Here is a 20,701-nt window from a genome sequence, read left to right as displayed (position 1 = left end):
TCCCTCAACATTCCCACTGCAGTCAGTGCATTAAGAAATTCAGCACAATTTGCACTGTATACTTTATCTTTCTACTGGAAGTTAGTGAAGCATAGAACGCAGTAATGGCAGTCAGAGTGCTGACACATCTTTACTGATCCATCTAATCTTCTGTCATGTTTGCTACTATTGTCCCTCCTGCATGATAGGCATCCTTCAAATACCGTGTTCCTTAAAATACACTCCTAGGCCTAGTTTTCCTGTAACACCTCTAAGTTACACAACTGCAATGCAAAATTTCTACAGACCACACTATTTCCTAAGGTGCATGTTCTGAAACGATCTTCGTAACAACTTAAAGGCACCATGGGATCTCCAGTTTTAAAAGTGCAACTTCTACTGACTTCTCAAACTTTTGGAAAGCAACGTTGTCATTAAGTCTTATCAGCTCAAGTAAGAAAAAAGAAAACACTTAAGCAATACAGGCAGATGCAACATACAGTATTTAATAGGAGTTTGAGAAATAAAGGATCTACCAAGAGGCAAATGAGCAGAAGGCATTCTGTTTGAAAAAGAGAATCAGAAAGAAGAAACTCCTGCTAAATCACTTGTGAAAAGTATTACAGATCATAGGTAAAGTCCTGAAATATTCAGCTTCTCATTTTGAAGCCTAAGACATAACTGCTTTAATGTAGTGGCTCAACACTGTTTGTGAGTGTGTTTTCACGTGGACAAGTGAATGTAAGGCTAAGAAGACAGACACCTTTTATTAGACTGGTATCATCAGAAAAACACACAAGCCCTTTGTTAGTTCTCTCTCTCCTCACCACAATCATAGCTTACACGACCATTTACATACAGATTTAAAAAAATGTCCCTTGGTGGGCTTTGAAATTTTATATGCATTTCAGCCACTTAAAGCAGACAGCAGAAATATGAAACTTGTGTAGTTTCATGCTTCAAATTGAATGCTATAAAAACTCCTCTATGCTCTCCTTAGTCCAAACAGACATAAACATCAAGTTGGATGTCATCCAGGAGCGCTGGGTAACACAACAAGATTTGACACAGGAGGGAGAGAGAGAGAGAGAGAGAGAGGCAGCAGCACTGGGGTCTTGGTGTTGCAGTATAAACTATAAGGTCCACAGGGAAATCTAAATGGTGTATTTTTCTGTTTACCTTCAGGTGACAACGTCCAAATGCTTTAACACATCACCAAACGTCTGTTACAAAAACTCCTGTCACTAAGAATAAAAATGGATGGATGAATAATGGCCAGGCTGGACCTTCCGTCTCTTGCCAGTAGGATTGGGCAGAGATTTTAAAACAGCTTGTAAGCAATATGCTGCCAATCCAGACCTATATAATCAGGCCTAGAATCATCAGCAGTCAACATTACAGATGTATCATCTTACCTCTGACTACAGAGAGATGTGTTAGGCAGCTGCTGGCATTTCTCAAAGGACTCTGAGTCATCAACTGAAGTCAGGAAAGATATTACTTGTTTCACAACATTTTATCCAACTATATTTTACCCAGCTATGTTCACAGAGAGCAATGAATAGATTGCTTATTTCCTTAAAAAAAATAAATTGCATTCTGATAAAATTTAAGAAACATGACAAATTTTGCCCCTGCCACATATAAAAAAAGGATATTTCAAAATACCATACACTGAAAACATTTTCAATGTCCCCTCCATGTAAAACCCTAACGTAAATGAAACTGATTTTTCTTTCAATACAAAACGAATAACAACAACAGCAAATACGTGCAAAGGGATAAGGGAAAGGGATTTTTCCTTTTTTTGTTTTCATTCCCTGCTGCTTCTTTTTGTGTCTTCCCATAAGAGGACATTTGATAGTTTCATCAACTGCAAAGCAAGGATAACTCAAACAGTTGCAAATAAATATTAGCATGCAGGCTGTACGGGGTAGTCCATCACAAAAGGTAAAACTTTACCTATGTTGTGCATCTCAGTCACCACAGTATACAAGGAGTGGCTTCAGGAGTGGCTGGAGGGTTTTCTTCTTGTGTAGCTGTGGTTTTTGTGCATTTCTGTTTTTCTCATTTTTTAAATGCCCAGCATCAGATGCTGGTTCCTGAGGAGTAGTCACCTTGGATAAGGTACAACTGCTAAAGCTGTGCAGTCAAGAAGTCTTGTATTTGCCTACTACCTAACATAATTTCACATCAGCTATCACTTCTATACAAAGTGATGCATGCAGGTCAAACATAATTGCAGTAAAAACTGGCCTCTGATGAAGCATCCTGATAACGTAAAGGACAACACAATCATCCTTGCAAAGCATTCTAGGGGCTACAAACCATAGATCTTATATGCAGTATTTCAGAAGAAAGGCCTCCTTGAAAATTATTTAACTTCATTTTTTAATTGAAATTTTTGCAACCCTTTCAGGTTTGCTTTGAAGAAAAATGTTGAATTAATCCATATCCTAAAATGCCAAAGAAAGAAAATCCCAGCAGTAAATCCACCTAATTAAAGTGGAGGTGTATCTAGCCCATAGGCTATTACTGCATCTCAGCTTAACATTTTTAAACATTCTATATGTGGAACAGGCAGTAAGCTCTCATCATTATTTCTCAAACGAAGCTGAACAGATCTAACACAAATTAAAGCAAGATAAACCAGACAAGTTAAGTGATGAAAATTGCACATTTTCCTCTGCTTTAGGGACACTTCTGGCTCATCTGTCCTCTGATCAAGGTGAGTCTGATAAAGCTGAAAATTATACTGTGCAACTGGATTGTATGAGATTATCTTTCCCCTGAGAAGTGATTTATTTTAGTAACCCTTGATGAATAAGAAACTTTCTGCTCCAAAACGATGCTTCTTGTGTGGGCATGGCTCCTTTATTGCTTTGAGTGAGAGATCACATAAAAGAAACATACAATATGAGCAGCTAGATCATCTTTATGGTTCAAAGACAAATGTGCCCTAAAATATAGACCTTAAGGGACCACAAGTTCCATAAAATGGAAAAATGATCGTAATAAGTTTGTAGGTTTAACTGCTGAAGTTACAGGCATGTCTTCTGCTTTTTTAAGTGTGAGGAAAATCCAGCTTTGTTTTTGAGAGATCTTGATTTATAGAATTTTGTGTTTCTTGAGCTTTGTATGACTCCAGGAGATGCTGCCTGTTAAGCCTGAAAACGAGGCGAGGATCAGGTCCAGAAAGAGATGGGCAATTGCAGCGCTCTCTTATTTTAAGAGCCTGTGAATACATAGGAAAACAAATTAAGCTCATTTAAATAAGACAAAGAAACAAACAAACAAAAGGTTTCAGTGATTTGGCTTTCCAGCAAAGCTTGCATTTTCATATAAAGCTTAGCAAGTGTAAAATTGAGTCAGAATTGTTCCTTTTCAGCAGAAATCAAGATTTCCTGTGAAGAAATTTATCTTTTAATATTGTAAAACAATGTAGGGGAAAAGAAAAGAATCAAGAATGAAAAATGTTTTCTCACAGTCTCCCAAGGAATGGATGCTCTAACGGGTACATCATAAGTTAAGTACAAAGTTCTCTGAGTGTTTTGTGCAATATCTGTGCACGTCAGTAATTTTTACTTTATAATTTACATTCGTATGTAAATTGAAATGACTGCAAACTTCATTAGATATGCTCTGTGATTGAAGTAATTACATATATAGGTATCTGACTAGAAAATAAAACAAGAGAGGGAAAAGTCTCCAATAATATAGTGGACATTTAACTGTCTCACAGAGAGATCCAAGATGGTTGATCAGCATAGTAAAGGTCCAGTTACAGAAAGTGATCTCATCTTCAAGAAGTATTTGAGTACTTCTGCCATGTGTTCTCAGAAAAGAACATCTCTAGAATATAAGAATTCATCTGGATTAAAAGAAGCACTCCAAGACCAAACTCTAATTACTCCTGCTTGCTAAATAATGGAAGTAATACAGCTTCCATTTTACAGATTAGAAAGTAAAGGCACAAAGGATTTAAAGGATTTCCCAGAGAATCAAAACCCATTAGTGCAGCCACATTCCCTCCAGCTCTGTGTTCTGGCCCACAGATCATTTTGCCTTAGAGGCAATATGAGAAGGGTAATGACAATCAATGGATGAATCATCTCTCAGAGGAATCGTGCAGAATTGGTATTAAACAGTATAAAGAAAGCTGTTTTAAAAGATGCTGAAGTTGGAGTTTATTCTAATGAAGCTGAACTTACTTTAACAAGTCCATTTGAAGAGGCAACTTGTTTTAAACACGACAATGAGTACAAAACAAACCACTTTGATGCAATACTATCAAATTGGTTGTACAAAAACATTTCAGTTTCCATGAATTCTCCTACAACATCCATATCAACTATCCAAGTAAAGTGAGTTTCTGTATGTTATATAGAAAACCATTACATGCAGAACTTCAGAGGGTTCTGCATTTCAGCAGATAACTTTTTTCCAAGATGTTCAAATAAAATACCAAGTAAAAAATTAGTCTGCTATTTATTATTAGTCAGTAGTTTTTATGCAAGGTTCATCCTATCTTAGCCTCCATCAACACCATAACCTACTGACAGAGTAACATCCAACTTTATTACTTTATTTTTAATCCCTTCATGGAAAAAGTTTGAATGTGTATTTCATTCTACATCTCTTCATAAGCATACAATACATACAAGTGATACCAGGCCTGAATTGTAGCCACGTCTCCTAACAATTCTATGGACAGTTATCAGAAAGTGTGTTGATTCATTCATTCTAATGGATTAAAGAGGAGAAAGAAACTAAGAGTTTACAGTGGAGTTCTAATGATGCACTGAAAACCAAAAAAAAGGAAAATTTTCATCTGCTTTATATACAACAAATTTGGTTGAGATACACGTGCATTAAGTATTTGTGCATCATTTAGAAACAACTTGGTACTCCATCACAGGAGACACTGGAAATAGCTTACTACAGCAGATTATGAAATGGAAGAGCAGAGCTCTTAAATTTCTTTGTCTGAAGAGGCACCAAAACATACTCCTCCCTAACTTTAGTACAGTGGACTAATAAGAGTTCAATTTAAATCAGTGAAAACAAAGAATATAAAGGCAAAAATTGGTTTGGGAAAAAAAGATGCATTTGGGGAATGCATCTTGCTGAAACATAAATGACTGAATGCATACATCTGGATTAGGCATGCAAATACTCCTCTTATTCCTCTTATATTCCTCTCATAAAAACCACAAATAAAGCTTCCAGAATTCGTTTTTCTACAGGGTGATCATCCACATGGGATCCACGTGTAACTATACATAGTTTGGCAATAGCCAAACACCCTTCTGCCTCACTGACCAATTAATTTCTGAACTGATGTTCTTGACAAACCAAGAGTTTTCTCTTGTTCTCTTCTAGAACAAAAGCTGCTGCAAGACTGCATTAATGTCAGACAGCATTATTCAAGGCAAATGGAAATATAAAGATTTAGGCTGTATCCTGGAAAAGGGCAACATAATCTTCTTTTAAACTAATTTAGCATTTGTAAACCTCTAGGGCTTTTTGTGCTGTTGTAGCTATGTAGTGCCTGGCTTATTTCCATGGTTTCACTTATCTAAAATATCGAAGTCACAGCAGCAAAGGTCCAAAACAATACTTCAGAGTTAACACTTTTAGACTGTGGAAGTCTCTTTTCTTTCTATACATCAGGATGTCAAGTGGGAAAGAATATTTAAAACCATCAACCCACAAGCCATTAGAAGGCAACAGTTATGAGAAGGAAAAGTTACGCTGACACATCATCTTACTGATAAATACAGTTATGAGGACACATGCTAATGAAAGCACTCTTGTTCTGTACATTTGTGCCATGAAACATTCAACCTTATTTAGGTATTCTTTCCCTGCCTCTGATGGCTATTTTGTTTTGTGCCAGTAACAATACAGCATCACTAACATACCAATACCTGACTGATGAGCTTGCAGCACGTTTTTTCTGAAAGGCAGAACAGCCCAACGTTATCAACTGTGCTGAATTCTCAGAGTCACTAGTAACTTCAAATTGTCAAGTAAACCGTTCTCTGTCAGCTTGAGCAAGTGGAGAAATAAAAGCATTCTTAATGAAGCATATGTGTATCAGTTATAAAAAGAAAATGTTTTGTCACCTATATGCTGACAAGAGTTATGAATAACAACACAGAAAGAACTGAGACAACGTAGGGAGTACACAAATGCACCTGAGAATTAAGAACACTGTAATTCTACTCTTCTCCAATTAACATGAAGATATACTGCTGTTCAGAATAAAAACCACCTGCGTGCTTACTGCCTCAGAAGATGCCAAATAAAATATCAAAATTACAGCCTGCAAGTACTAAAGGTGATTCTGCTTTTCTTATCAATACAACTGAAGGCACCAAAAGAGCAAATGTCGTGTCAAGATGGATTTTTGTGTCACAGGCAAGGCCTAGTAGGTAACTTTCTGCTTTATTCAGTATAGCTGAGGCTCCAGCTCACATACACTGTCCTACTTGGACAGTATACTAGGAAAAGTATTTCATCACTTCCCACGTAGGGATTCTAAGAGATTTCAGTTTCCTTTGCAAGAGGGCTCTCATGTGGCTGACATTTTGTTCTCCCAGTGTACAATCCAAACTGCTTCCTAGCTGAGGGGGAAATCCCTTACAACTTTGGTAAATCTTTTTAATTTTCCCACTTTCCTTTCCAGGAGACAGCCACTTTGCAACTGTTTATAGTTCTCTACTTACTGATTCCTCAGTTTGGCTGTAGCTTCCAATTTGCTCAGAAATCCAGGCACAAGATCTTTAAAACACATTTGATTGCTCTCTGTTTTTTAATTACATGAAAAGAGAATCCCTGTGACATTGCTGCATTAATTTACATTTCCTGAGACTGCAAAGTTGCCTCACTGAGACAAGGCATTTCATTACCTGAAGAAAAAAATTTCATTTTATATAATTGTGGTTTATTGTGAGCTTGAAGTCTGTAGGGAAACATCTGCATAGTCTGATTAAGACCAAAAACTTGCCTCTGTCTCCCTTAGCTCTGGTAGCTGGTCTAATATATAAAACATTGTCCTGAAAAACATTTCAGCCTCAAAACCATCAGTATACAACACTCAATATCTACATCAGTACCTTTAATAAAAACTGCTCTACTTCATTCATATCTTCAGGAAAAAAAAAGGCAGTTTCAACTGAAGGAATATTCAAAGCCAAATACAAATGTAAAACTAACTGATTTTTTTGGAGGGGGGGATTCAAATTTTATGACGAATCTGATGTTGAGTCTAAGTAACATTTTCTCCATAGAGAAATTTAAGAGGTCCTTTCAGATATCCAGCTCCTCCTCCTGGGCTCTGAATGCCTACTGGCTATCAAAATATGGTAAGCAAAAAGCTACTGACATTGAATCATAAAGCCCTGGAATTCCCTTTAAGTGCCTGAAATCCAGCTTCAGGAAGGCAGCTTTCAAAGAAACAGGGAGTCAATGCTTCAGACAGAAAGCCTCCAACAACACTCCTACATACCTTCTTTCATTTTTATTCCACTTTTGCAGTATCAGCCTCACTTATCCAGTCCACTTCTGTTAAAAACAGGAAGCCCTCTTCCCTGCCTTTATTATACGACTTCAAAAAATGTTCAAGGTAAAAAGCAAATGAAAACAACTCATTCTCATCTACTTTTTGGAAGATTTCCTATCCTCCAGTGCTCTTGCAAGGAAGAGCAGCAATAAATAAGAAGTTGCTCCACCTGCTAAACCACAAGGGATAAGATAAATAACACAACGGCTAGGACTACACTGTTGTTCACTTCTAAAACTTCTTTTCTACACAAAGACTGAGTGAAGAAGTTTATTTCATTACCACTTTAGAAGTCTGTCAATAACTGTACAAAAATAAAGCCTGTCAAAACCTCTACGTTCCATCTGATTAAAACCAAGGCTCCACAAGTGCATATCATTTCCATTCAACTGCTCTTAAGGGTGAGAATATTTTTGTGAATTCTGTATAACCTATTTTTGTAAAGCACAGAATTTGTGTATGTTAACTTGAAATATTCAGTCTGGCCATTCTCCAGCCTCGTACATTTTCTCTCTGTTTTGATTGATGCCATCATTTAGATTATTTACTGCATTCATTCTCATCAAAAGATTCAAGAAAATCTCTCCTCTTTTGAAATCAGTAAACACCTCAGCATTTTACTGCTCTTGCTACCAATAAATCTTCAGCTGTCTTTGCAGCTTGGAGTTAGAAAGACATTAAGTGGCTGGGAATGGGACAACCAAAAAAAGAGGAAAAAAGAAGGAATTGTGGTTGAGGAAGAATTTCCAGTTACCATTTAGATTGTTGAAAAACAATGCTGTTGTGAAGTGTATAAATACACACTACCAAACAACAAAAAAACACAATACGAAAAAGTCCATCTTATTTCACTGGAGTAAAAAAAAAATAAATAAAAGACCTTGTTAATAAAAAAACAAAAAACATGAAACAAACTAAGAGCACTAAATATGTAGAACAGTTCTCACACATAAAACTAGCACTTGGTTAATAGCAGAATATCTGCTTAAGCTACCAGTGAGTAACACACCAAATTAAGAAAATTCCCAAGCAGCCATTTACTTGGCATCCTTTGAGATTAAATCTGAAAGAAATAACAGAACAGACTACAGACTGATAGGCACTTGTGTGAATTAGCTCAGTTTCCCTTAGAGTCGGATAAAGTTTGCTCTCCAATGCAACTGTACAAACAGAGATGAGATGTGAGGGGGGAAAGGGGGGAGAGAGCTTGCTGAAAATTCTACAGAGACCCATCGTTGCTAGACCCCATCCTTCTACCGGGGATCTGACATTCTTCTGAGGCACTATTACACAAGGTGTGTTCAATTCCACACCAGTGGGAGAGAAAGGATAGGGCATTCTCTGTCTGACAGCCCTGGGCTAGCCATCAGTGTAATGGAAGATAAGACACTATAGAGAGTTTAGGAAAACAGCTTAAAATCTTCCTTCCAGATTTGCTTAAAAGGAAAAAAAGGAATTAATGCGACCAGTGTCATTATCGCACCTACATTATTATAAAAGCTATTAAAAACCAGAAGCATTAGCATTGAATTAGAAATCAGGAAAAAAGTCACTAGACTGAATTACATTTTACCTGTATTTACACTCATTTTTGTTCATTTAATGAAATGTTGAAGAAAGTTTAGACTTTTATGATAGAAATAATTCTCAATTCAGAGATTGTGTGAAAATTTCTGTACGGAAGAAGAGAAAGATAATTATGACACCAAAAAATTAAGTTTATCACTTAATATCAAACTAATTCTGGCAACTTTCCTCAGAGGAAGAGGTACAGTTCCTTCAGCTCTGCTCACCTCTGGAATAAGCCGGTCCAAATGCTCAGCTCTATTTTCATGAGAAGGGTGTGTGGAGAGCCATTCTGGTAACCTGGGTTCCCCTTTAATGGTTTCTACTAATTCCATTAGTTGCCAAAAAACACTGCTTGCTCTTACATCAACACAAGCCTGAAAGTAGAAAGAAAATGTTTAAGCCACTGTTTCTAAGGTAATACAATACACACTCTAATGGATCTTGAAGCATAAGAGACATCATGCCCACGGCTGGGGGTTGAAAATGGATGATCTTTGAGGTCTTTTTCAACTCAGGCCATTCAGGATCGTGAACTCCAAAACTCAATAACAATTCAGAATAGTTCATCTCAGGCAAAAGACTGTTCTGCCTTTACCTGAATAACCTCAATCAGCTCTTTATTCCACACTGTATTCTCTAGACACAGTACAGTACAAGTTATCCATCAACTCAGATTTCAGAGAATATATGTGAGGAAATTTAGAGTCCAAAATAAGAAGTGATAATAATCCATATGTAAATATCTCTGAAAATAAGCTGCAAAGTCTGTTCTGTATGCAATTACACTACCTTTTTAGTGAGTGATTTAAACTACCTTTTAAAGGGTGTAATTCACAACAGACAAAAGTAGCAATTCTGGAGAACAAGAACTCTCCCAGCTCCATCCACATTTAACTATAGTCAAGGACCAATAAAATCTGCATTTGTGCATCATCAACAAGATCTTTTACACTTGACTTTAAGTAGAGTGGAAAAAAAAAAACAATTTCTTGCATTGGTTTTCATAAAGATGACTACTTATGGGATAAGAAAATTACTCCTCCCACACTCAGAAATACATGAGTGGTGCTTTGTCCTTTGAATTTCATTTCCTACCAATTACTTCAAAAACTGTAACTGCAGAAGTAGAGAAATGCTGAGAAAGCACTTCACTTGTTTCTTTCTTGTCCAGTCCTACAACATCACTGCTATTAGAAAGCAGCAAGTTACCCACACAGCAATTTAGTTTTTTTTCCATGGACTTAAGTGTTAGTTTTTAGTTCCCGTTAGTGACTTTCAACTCCAAATGAAGTTTCAGTCCCAGAATCAAAGTTCGTTTTCAAAATTCTGTCTTGAAACATTAATAACTACTAAGAAAAGGAAATAAACCTTCTGAAATATTAACACTAGATGGTGCTGCTCTCATAGGTATCTAACATAACAGCTATGTAGCTCTATCACACTTTGCTAGAACTGACTGTGTTGTTCAGTATTACAATTCAGAAGGACAAAAATGACTGGAAAATGCAAAAGAAAAGAAGAGTCATTTCTTTACAAATTTGTCTTATTTTAGCAAAGGAATTATTTTCACGGCTGTATTTGTATTAAATCTTTAAATACCTGAAAAGTACTGATGTATTTCATTAATCAACAGCAATCAGAAACTGCAATATCTGAAATTTTACTGCATTGTTATGAATTCATAGATTTCATAGATCACACTAAAACATAGTAAAGCATTCATCAGAAGTCGTTGCAAGAGTTGGAAACTAAGTGAAAGACAGAAGTTCAAAGGACAATACCCATTTCTGTGAACAGTTTAATACAACCTATTTATGTGAACTCCCTATTTGGCCTTCTCCTCTGTATATTGTGCCAACTAAAGAACAAACAACCACAAAGTTTACCTCTGTATGAAGTGCAAAACTCCCTCTGGTTACAATGGAAAATGAAAAGTGTCTGCTCAGTTGGTAATAAAACAAACCACTTGTAGTTACCTTTGCTGCAAACTGAAGTCCCACTTTATCAGCTTCAGCCTCCAACGTTCTGTTGTATGGTCTATCAAATATAAACTGCAATATAAAAAGCACAGCAGAGCTCTGTGTCGTGTTTCTGAACGTATAAAAGCTGAAATGTTAAAGCTATTTTTCTAATGTTCTCAAAACAACCTTTTCATGTTACCATCACGTGATCATTACTAATTTTTCCTAATATAATCTTTAATTACATCATATGTAATTCAATGTCCCTATTTTCAGCTGAAATTAACTCAAATTACACATACTTTCATGGCTACTCACATCTGCCAGTGTCACTGCATTCTGCAGTGGCCAAAAGTTTAATATCAACTTTAAATTAGTTGATTTGTTACTAATCAGGGTTGCATGAAAGATTCAGAGTCAGAACAAATAAACTGATTATGCACAAAATGGAATTTTCTCACCTCACCTTTACTGACATTAAAATTTTAGATGTAGCAACAGTATATTAAAGAAAAAAATCCAGTGGCTTTTAATTACTGTTTATTATGATGTGTATTATATGGTAAAAGCCCACTGTACAAATGCAATCAAACATCTTCATGCAGAAATCACTCCTTTGATATAATTATCTCAGCATAAGTTGCAAATTGTCCTTGAGAAATCTGGCTGGCAGATAAGACATAACCAACTGCTCTCCTTTTTTCTGGGTTATGACAATTTATTAATAAGTTATAAATAAAACTTATTAATAGGCACAAAAAGACAGTGGTAGCTTGGTTGCCTTGTTATTAATTCATATAACCCAACATCATCTGGCTTGTGTAGATTTGGATTGCCCTGTCCTAGTTTATCAGGTTATAGAAAAGGCCAATTAGGACTCAAAAAATGGCCTTCTCCTGCAGAGATAAGCAACAAGTCCAAGTATTCTGATCTATGCACCAAGTGGGAAAAAAATAAACAGGCGAGTGAGGATGTGCAAGGCTAATAATGAAGATGAAAAGTTGCATCAGCTCTTTATTTAGTCAAAGCAGCAGATCCTTCTTACATGTTCCAGGAAAATAAAACAAAAACAGATATGAAGAGCACCAAAGCAGTGGTACCATTTTTTTGAGTAAATAAAGGTATCAGTAATTCTTTTTTCTTATGTGGTACAGGCACTTATCCTTTACTAGGTCAAAAATAAATGTACAGTCAATCAGAGATCACCCTCTACACATTTACCCAAGCCAAAGACACTGTTAGAAAATATTTAGAAAGGAAATATCAAGAATGCAACTTGTTAAACACTTCACTTTCTTACACACCTTGAACACTGCAGTTGTAACTGTATTTTTAAGATCTTCTTGTAATCCTAAAAGGACTATTTCCCAGTTAGCCAGGTAACTATTTTTCTTTTTTTAAACTGTTAATAACCACCCAAGGAAGAAACAGACAGATAATAGGCAAGATGACTATACAAATCACCAACTGAAAGAGAGATCTGCACAAGCAGGTAGTTTCCTACTTCTTCAATCATGAGCACTTGTGATTTTTCTTCTCCAAAAGCTTCAGGGCAGTTAAAAGCAAGAATCTGAACAACTAGGAAATTGCATGTGTAACCTAGACAGAGACTTTGGACAGCAAGAAGATGATCATTAGATCATTATTTTAACTCTTAACCCTTAGATTTATTTGTGCTTACAATTAAGCAGCAGGGTATCGCTCTTTAACTGCATCCCTAAAAATGTGCACAAAAATACGGTCATATTTTGAAAAAGAAATACAGTGCTAATGCAATCCCTGGTTAAGGGATTACCTGTGTTGCAGGAGTTACCTATGCTGCAGACCATGGAACTAAGGATGAGTAGGGATGAACAGGCACTGAAGTGTGAGTGATTCACTGAAGGCCATATCCCAAGATTCAGAAATCCCTGGCTGTACACACAGGCTCAGGGAGGGGTGAGTTCACCTGAACAGAAAAGTCTTTAAGGTGCTCTGCTAGTTTAGGGACCTCCTATTCTCTGTAATAACTCTTCTGTGAAACTTGCCATTCTCAAATAGTTCACTGAGAAGCTGTTTTGATTGCAGCAAATTTCACTGAATCATTGTGTTAGATTCATCAGTGACTAAGTGATGATTAAGCACTGATTTGATTATTAAGTGATGGTTAGGTGCTGTTAAAAATCACATGATCTACTTGTGTGATTTACAATTAAAGTACTAATAAATTCAACCAAAGCACTGTAAAACCCTATTTGTGACAAGGGAAAAAACAACAGAGGTGGCACTCATAGGTGAGGAGCAAACAAGAATTCCTATTTGTGTGTATATCGTATATCAGATAGAGCGTTGCCAATATTAATCACTTGTTTAGTCACTAATACAAGTGGATACATTTAGCTCTATTTAAGGTAACTGTGACCAGTGCTTTAAACCAGGACACCACTGGACAGTATCCTGGATGGAGCACACCTAGCATGGTACAACTCTGAGCTTAAATCCAAATCACCCTGGCAAAAACTCCAACCTGTACTAACAAAATATTAGTAACCTAGGAGTAAAGCTCCGATGCAATACAACCCAACCCTAATGCAAACGCAATACAATGGAATGCAGTGCAGTGAAATCCAATGCAACGCAACCCTAATACTCACAGGAAATAAAATCTTGCTGGTCTAAGCAGTCTCAGGATTGGTTCACACTTTGCTCTTTTCAAATTCAGCTCTCCAAAACAATGACTATCAATCATCAATATATTGGTTTCTTAGCTACTTGAACAAATATCTGAGCTCTTGAGAAGTAATTTATGCTCACAATCCACATATCTACCCATTAGCATAAGAGGTACCAAACAGATTGGCTGTGTTAAAGTTTTTGAAGAACTGGGTGAAATAGTAGGAGAATCATCACGAGAACTCAGGGAGGACAGAAAGCACTTCCATTGCATTCCAGGCTCATGTTTTATGAAATAAGCAGAATTTCCTTTAAGAAAAATGAAGTTTTGTTGTTGTTTTTCAATAAAGAAAAAAAATTGTATGAGTAACTGTCCAGGAGCAGACAGTAAATTAGACAGCAGGAAAAAAAAACAGCACCAAAAAACCCTGAATGTTACATTACTGGAGATGAGCTGTCTGAAAAGTTTATTTCGCTATGTTTTATTATAGTATAGTTTCTACTTTAAAAGAACATTTCGACTCTCAACTTCCTTATCTTGAAAACCATTAGCAATGAATTTAAAGACACTCTTCCCATATATTTCAGTTTGTTTAGAAACAACTTAGCAACAATTCGAGATAAAAATTCAGCATCTATAAGACACAAGACACATTTCTAAAAGACCTTCATTTAACTTAATTGGCAAGCAAGTACTAAGGGCCCATCCAACTAAATCCAATCACTATTTAGAGAGACACACTGTTTTTCAAAGTGACAAATAGGAGTACACATCAACTAAAGCAGATGTTTATCTATAAAAACATATTTCCTCCAAAATACATCCTGTATGTTTATTTCTGTTTATAATCTTTCTCCTCTTGCTTTTTCCCATTTGTACTATTCAGAGATACTAACCTCCCCAAAACTGTCAGTGCTCTTTCATGAAGGATAACAAGAAATATTTCAACACATTTGTAACAAATGTCAGAAACAGATGTACTCAAGTAAGCTGTGTGAAGTATTCCATAGTCATTCTTACCTCCTGCAACTTGCTCTGGATCCTCTGGCCAACAACTGCCAATATATCATGAGGACAGATGGCCCAAATCATAGTGAGAAAGATGAGTGATAGGAAATCCAATAAGTGAACCAGACTGGCTTTCTCTATCTGAAAGAAAAAATGGTCCAGTTTTCATTTGTTACTGGCCAAGAGACCTGTTGTCTTTTATTTTTTTTATAAAAGGGAGAGTAAACTTTGAAAGCACTGTAGAATAGCTAGGGTTTCTTCTATGCAGGCACAAGAATAGGGTGAATAGAAACTCCTGTGCTCACACCAAAAAAAAAAAAACCCAAACTAAAAAAAATTAACAGCAACAACCCAACAAAACAGTTGGTTACAAGGTACTTTCAGTTTAGAATCCACACTAACTACAAATTGGTTCCTGCTGGATACATACATTGGCCATCTCCCAGTCTGAAAGATTCAAAGCCTGGGATACAATGATGGCAGTACATAGATACAGTTCTTCAGTAAAAAGGCCATGAAAATCTATAAGAAGACTATTGTTTACATTATTATTAATTTCTGTTTAACTATTTCAGAACGTGAAAAATGAAACTGAAGTCCTTCCACTTTTCAGGTCTTCATTCGACATGCAATAAATTGATCTGAGCACTGACAAGACAGGTTGCACCATACTTCCTGTCAGGTCAGTGACACAGATTGCAAGGTAAGCTGTTTCTTTCTAATAGGCTTAACAAGCCTAACTTGGCTCAACTGAACCCAAACAACTAAGAAGTGAACAATATTCATCACACAAAGTCAAAGAACTTGTAGTAAAGAAGTTCTCCCAGATCTACACTGATTTTCAAAACATATTTACTGACTTCCAGATTAGTTTTGCAAATTAATCATGGTATTTATGATTTAAAGGTTCTTGGTATGGCATCTCAGTGTCCTAAGTATACATAATGGCAGCATTTTTTTAAACTACACTTAGAGACAGAAGTCATTTTGGAGGCAAAAAAGCACCTTTTACCAAATCACCCCAATCCAGAACAGTGTGAACCATAATTCTATACCATGCTTTCTTCAAAGTTGTACCACAGAGCACAACAGAATGATTACTTTCATTCTTTAATGTTGAAAGCACCAAGAACTACTCATTTCAACACACCAAGGATACAGAATAATTAGAGTTGTGAAATTAATTATCTCTAAACACAGATTCAAGCTTTAGACATTCTCAAGTTTTGCATCCCATAGTTTTGTGCTACTATAATAAAAGAATCACACACGTACAAAGTTTATGAAAGTACACACACTTATGAAGATATGAACAAGTCTAGGAACAACAGCCTGAGATGCTGATGCCTCCTTATCTCTGCTACAGGAGGAGAGACCTCTACAGACCAAGTTCCAAATGACTCTTACTAGTGAGCCATAATCCATTCACACAGCTACAGAACAAACAAACCCAAACACAAGCCATACTGGCAGACACTGCACTAAAGCAGACTACTGCAAACTGGAGTCCTGGCAGTAAAAGGATAAAGGATACTAAAAAGTACTAGGTGAGTAACAAGAATATACTGTATCAGAATACGTTCTTCTCAACTTCTCAATTTCTCATTGAATAGACAGTCTCACTGAAATTTTTGTTGGTATTCATAGGAAAAAATTAATATAATGATAGAACGTTGTCTAAAATTCTTAAATACTTACTGCATGTTCCAGCACAGCATGAGCTATTTCATGTCCCAAAATGAAAGACAGCTGATGAATATCAGAAACAGCATTTAGCAATCCAGTGAAGACAAACACTTCACCATTCTGTGAATAAGAAAATTAAGAAGGCATGTGAATTAAATGCTGTTTCGATGTCGCTAATAAATTACGTATTTAGGTTCAACTCACTGGAAGCACAAAAGCATTCACTTCTGGTTCATCTACCACATGGATAGCCCAGGTGAGTGCTGAGACCTGTGGGATGTCCTTATTGCTCTCTGATAAATGTCCAACAACTCTCTTCACAAGCTGATAGCGTGCATCTGTCTCAGGCAACATTTTGCTTTCGTACTTCTCCATCCACTGAAACAAGAATAGATTGATTGCCATGCAGAACAAACACACAGTGACTACTTGGTACGTACAATTTCACTACAGCTAACTTTTTATACACTTTTCCTTCATGCAGCCCCATCTAACATACTACATGTGATCATGCCTTCAGACCCAGAAGCTAAAACAAGATAGTATACCTTGCTCCTACATCTGGTGTTTCCTCATACACACAGTCAAGCTTGGCATCAAAATTTAGCAGACTTCTGTATCTTCCTGAATTCCTATTAGAATTTATAGTTTCTCCTTATCTCTATATTTCTGCCATAACTTGTAAGTTGGACAAACTTATACAAAAGATGTAACAGAATATATCCTTGTACTAATTCTGTTATCCCACATTCTCTATGAAACTGGAATAGAGTGACATTTGTATATGGCTGGATTACCAGGTTTCACTGACATTTGGAGAGCAAGTTACAGAACTCAAAGTCACAGGAATTAGAACAGTGGGCAAACTAGAAGAAAGCAAATAAAGAAAAATGAACTGATAAAAAGTAGAATTGAATATATTCTCAATGGTGGTGTAACAGCATATAGAAGAAAAGACTCTAAAGAAATGCCAAGGAATGATGAAATCAGAAAACAGGTCAGGCCTGAGCATGTACCAATTAGCTATGTTTTCTCTTTTCTACTGGATTTCTGCATTTACTGTATTACAGTAACACTGCTGGAAATGTTTGCTACCTACCTATCATGTGCTCTTAGCCATCATTTTGAAGGCAAGCGATGCCTGCCTGAATGATTTGTTAACGGGAAGGGATCTCTTAAAAACAGATGAGTACAGGATAACTCTTGGAGGTGCTCTAGAGGCTCTGAGCACAAAGTACATCCAAGTACTATCTAATTTTCACTCCTATTAAGGGATATAAGAGAATCTGATTGTCAAGAAGCGTGCCAGAGAACACAGCCGTAGTCTTTATCTACAAACTAAACACCCCTAGGTCTGTTTATCCATCTCTTCATTAAATATATAAATGAATAAATAAATAAAGCATTAGTACTTTCTGAGAATTTTGATTTTTCTTCATAATCTTACCATAGAATATTCCATCTGTGACAGCTGTCTCAAATGCTCCTTTCCAAACACCAACAGCCTGGCACGTCCAGTGATGGGTGTCTCTTCCAAGTGAGTAAAATAAAACACAACAAACAAAACTCCTAAGCTACTGACACCCAGGAGTATCTTCCATTTATTTGTCCTCACATTTTCTTTAAAGAGCTCCCGTTTATTAGGAGGAAGCGCCTTCCACCATTTTCTTATGCTCCTGTAAGACACAAACACTGTCAACTTAGGACACAGCTGAAAGGGGGTTGCTGGAGTATGCCATCACTCTATTCCCTCCTACATTCTCGCCTTGTGAGAGCTGAAGGAAGGTTATGTTATACTTGGGCTCCTACTGGTCTCCCTTTCCTTGACATAAACACTCTGAGACTAGGCCTCAGCCCTGCAAACCTTTGCAAAACCAGTACAGTGAAAACACTACAAATACACCGACTGTTCTTTATAAAGAGATTCAAGGTATGCACACGCCTTTGCACAAGAGGGCCTTAACTCTGAGAGGAAATAAGCAAGATCATATTTACCTGCCAACAATAATAGCAAATAGCTTCTGAACTGGTTTAACAATAATCCAGAAAAGAGGAAATGGTGCGGCCTGAAACGATGGCGATGTGCGAATAGACCTGGTGACCTGAGTGCTGTCAGCACAACGATTTGGGAGCGGCCCTACAGAAGTGATGTGGAGGGATGTGATCTTCTCCCCCAGTGACCGAGGAGAACTGAAGCAAAACCTTCCACCACTGCGGTGTGAGCTCTTCCATACTTCTGTATTGGGGACATCTGAAACACATCTCTGTCCTTTACTCAGACAGGTTCTGTAGCAGTCTTTTGTTTGGGCCAAAAGCAAACGAGAGAAAAGACAGTTCCTTCTGAGAAGCTTTAAACCACAGGTGATGCTCATAACCTCTTTGGTTGGCTCTCCTGAAACAAAGGAGAAAAAAAGTAATACGGGGGGAGGGCGAATAAGTATTAAGAAACAGGAAACGGGGAAAGGTGACCTCACTTCGTGTGAACAGATAAGTGAATTTCACCCGAACAGACACCGCGTATTTCTTTGCCCACGCACAGTTACGGCTGCATCCTGCTGCAGGCGGAAGGCGCGACCCTGCCACCAACTGCGCACCATAAACGCGTGTTTCGCGTTTTGTCGCCGACAGCAAAACATCACGACCGTGTATCGTGTTTTCTTTTCCTCCCCTCCCTCTTGAACGACCACGAGAGCGGATCCGTCCGCCATCACGGCTTTTGGCACATGCGCCGGGATACGCATCCTCAGCCACCGCCCCTACTCACCTCGGCAATGAGAGGAGGAGGAGGAGGAGGAGGGGTCGGGGACGATTCTGGGACGCGGCTGAGGGCGGGCACCGGGACATGGGACGGGACGGGACGGGACGGGACGGGACGGGACAGACCCGGTGCCGCCGCTCCGCCCCTCCCCGCACCCGGAGCGCCGTCGCGGGGCGGGGCGCTGAGGGCGGGCGCCGCCATTTTGTGTCGGTGCGTCACAGAGGCCCGGGGGCGGTCGTTTTGGGGCTGTGGTGGAGTTGATAGCGATGCGTTGTGTCATGAGTTGGGCAAATGACGTAAAAACGGGTTCTTTAGTAATGAACACGTGTGTGGTTATGGCACCGGCGTTTAATACGGGCCCTGGGGCTCTTCGTGCTTCGGTGTTTGTAGGGAAGATGAAGGAGCACGGATCTGCGCGTGAAAGCAGACAAGCTGTAGCAGAGCCCAAGGGCTGTGTGTATCCCAGCTGCTGAGAAATACACGCTCTCGAGGCTGGTGCCTTACTTCTAGACTTGGTTGTTGCCTGCTTTCCCTGTTTTCACAGGATGGCCTGGGTTGAAATGGACCTCAGGGATCATTAGTTTCAGCCCCCTGCCGTGGGCAGGGTCACCAACTGCTGGACCAGGCTGCCCACAGCCGCATCCAGCCTTGCCTTGAGTGCCTCCAGGGATGAGACATCCACAACCTCTGTTGTAGTGCATCACCACCCTGAGTGAAAAATTTCCTCCTAACATCCGACCAAAATCTCTCCTATCATTGTTTAAAACCATTCCCCCTTGTCGCTATCACTATCAACGTGTAAAAACTGTCATTCGCCCTCGTGTTTAAACACTCCCTTCAAGTACTGGAAGGCTGTAATGAGGTCTCCCCAGAGCCTTCTCCAAGCTGAACAAAACCAGTTCCCTCAACCTTCCTTCATAGGACAGTAGCCCCAGCCCTCTGGTCATCTTTTTTCTTCATGTTTTCTTCATGCAGAATTCTCCTCCTCTAAGCCAAGCATGAGTACTTTCTGCAGTTTGGTCCGTGAAGCAAGTCTTATTCTTCCACCTCAGAGTCTCCATTTTATTTCAGATCAGCTGAAAATTGATCCTTCCCCTTTCCCTTTCTCTTCCTCTTTCCCTTCCCTTCTTGTCATTATTTTCTTGTCTGCTTAGAGGATATTAGAGCTATTTCTGCATTCCTGCCTCACCTATTAAACCTCACCTACCTCAGTCCTATTAAAATCAGTGGATGTTTTGAGTGAGTAAAGATGGGGGTAAGAATTGTGCTGTGCATTTCTCCACAAGTTCTATCACTTATAATTAAGATTTCAAAGCAGACAAGCAACAAATATGGCACAAGTAATTGCAGGACCTTTCTGTCAGACGCTGACATTAAACGTGTCTCTGAAAATCTGGTAAGCAGCTGAGCAATTGGATAATTACAAAGTGGTGTTTTTCTCCAAATTGCCAGTTTAAATAATAAAATAAATCTAGCGATTTACACCATGGCTTCTCTTAAATTTTAGCAATTATATGTGA

General features: G+C 38.1%; 1 protein-coding gene across 1 annotated transcript; it reads right to left on the bottom strand.

Moving 5' to 3' along the window:
* Positions 1-3,026: 3,026 nt before the first annotated feature.
* OMA1 (OMA1 zinc metallopeptidase) lies at positions 3,027-19,282 on the bottom strand. Its single transcript, XM_065738266.1, is given in 10 exon segments — positions 3,027-3,214; positions 9,340-9,489; positions 11,092-11,166; positions 14,750-14,878; positions 16,436-16,543; positions 16,628-16,801; positions 17,871-18,099; positions 18,419-18,815; positions 19,188-19,224; positions 19,226-19,282. Coding segments are annotated over 10 exon segments (1,512 nt in total). The 5' UTR covers positions 19,268-19,282; the 3' UTR covers positions 3,027-3,043.
* Positions 19,283-20,701: the final 1,419 nt, after the last annotated feature.

The sequence above is a fragment of the Cyrtonyx montezumae genome, unplaced genomic scaffold (genome assembly GCF_038088225.1).
Source record: "Cyrtonyx montezumae isolate F1298 unplaced genomic scaffold, pur_monq_1.0 scaffold_1, whole genome shotgun sequence".
Classification (NCBI taxonomy): Eukaryota; Metazoa; Chordata; class Aves; order Galliformes; family Odontophoridae; genus Cyrtonyx; species Cyrtonyx montezumae.
The sequence above is the reverse complement of the archived record's forward strand: the minus strand, read 5'-3'. Positions and strand labels throughout refer to the sequence as shown.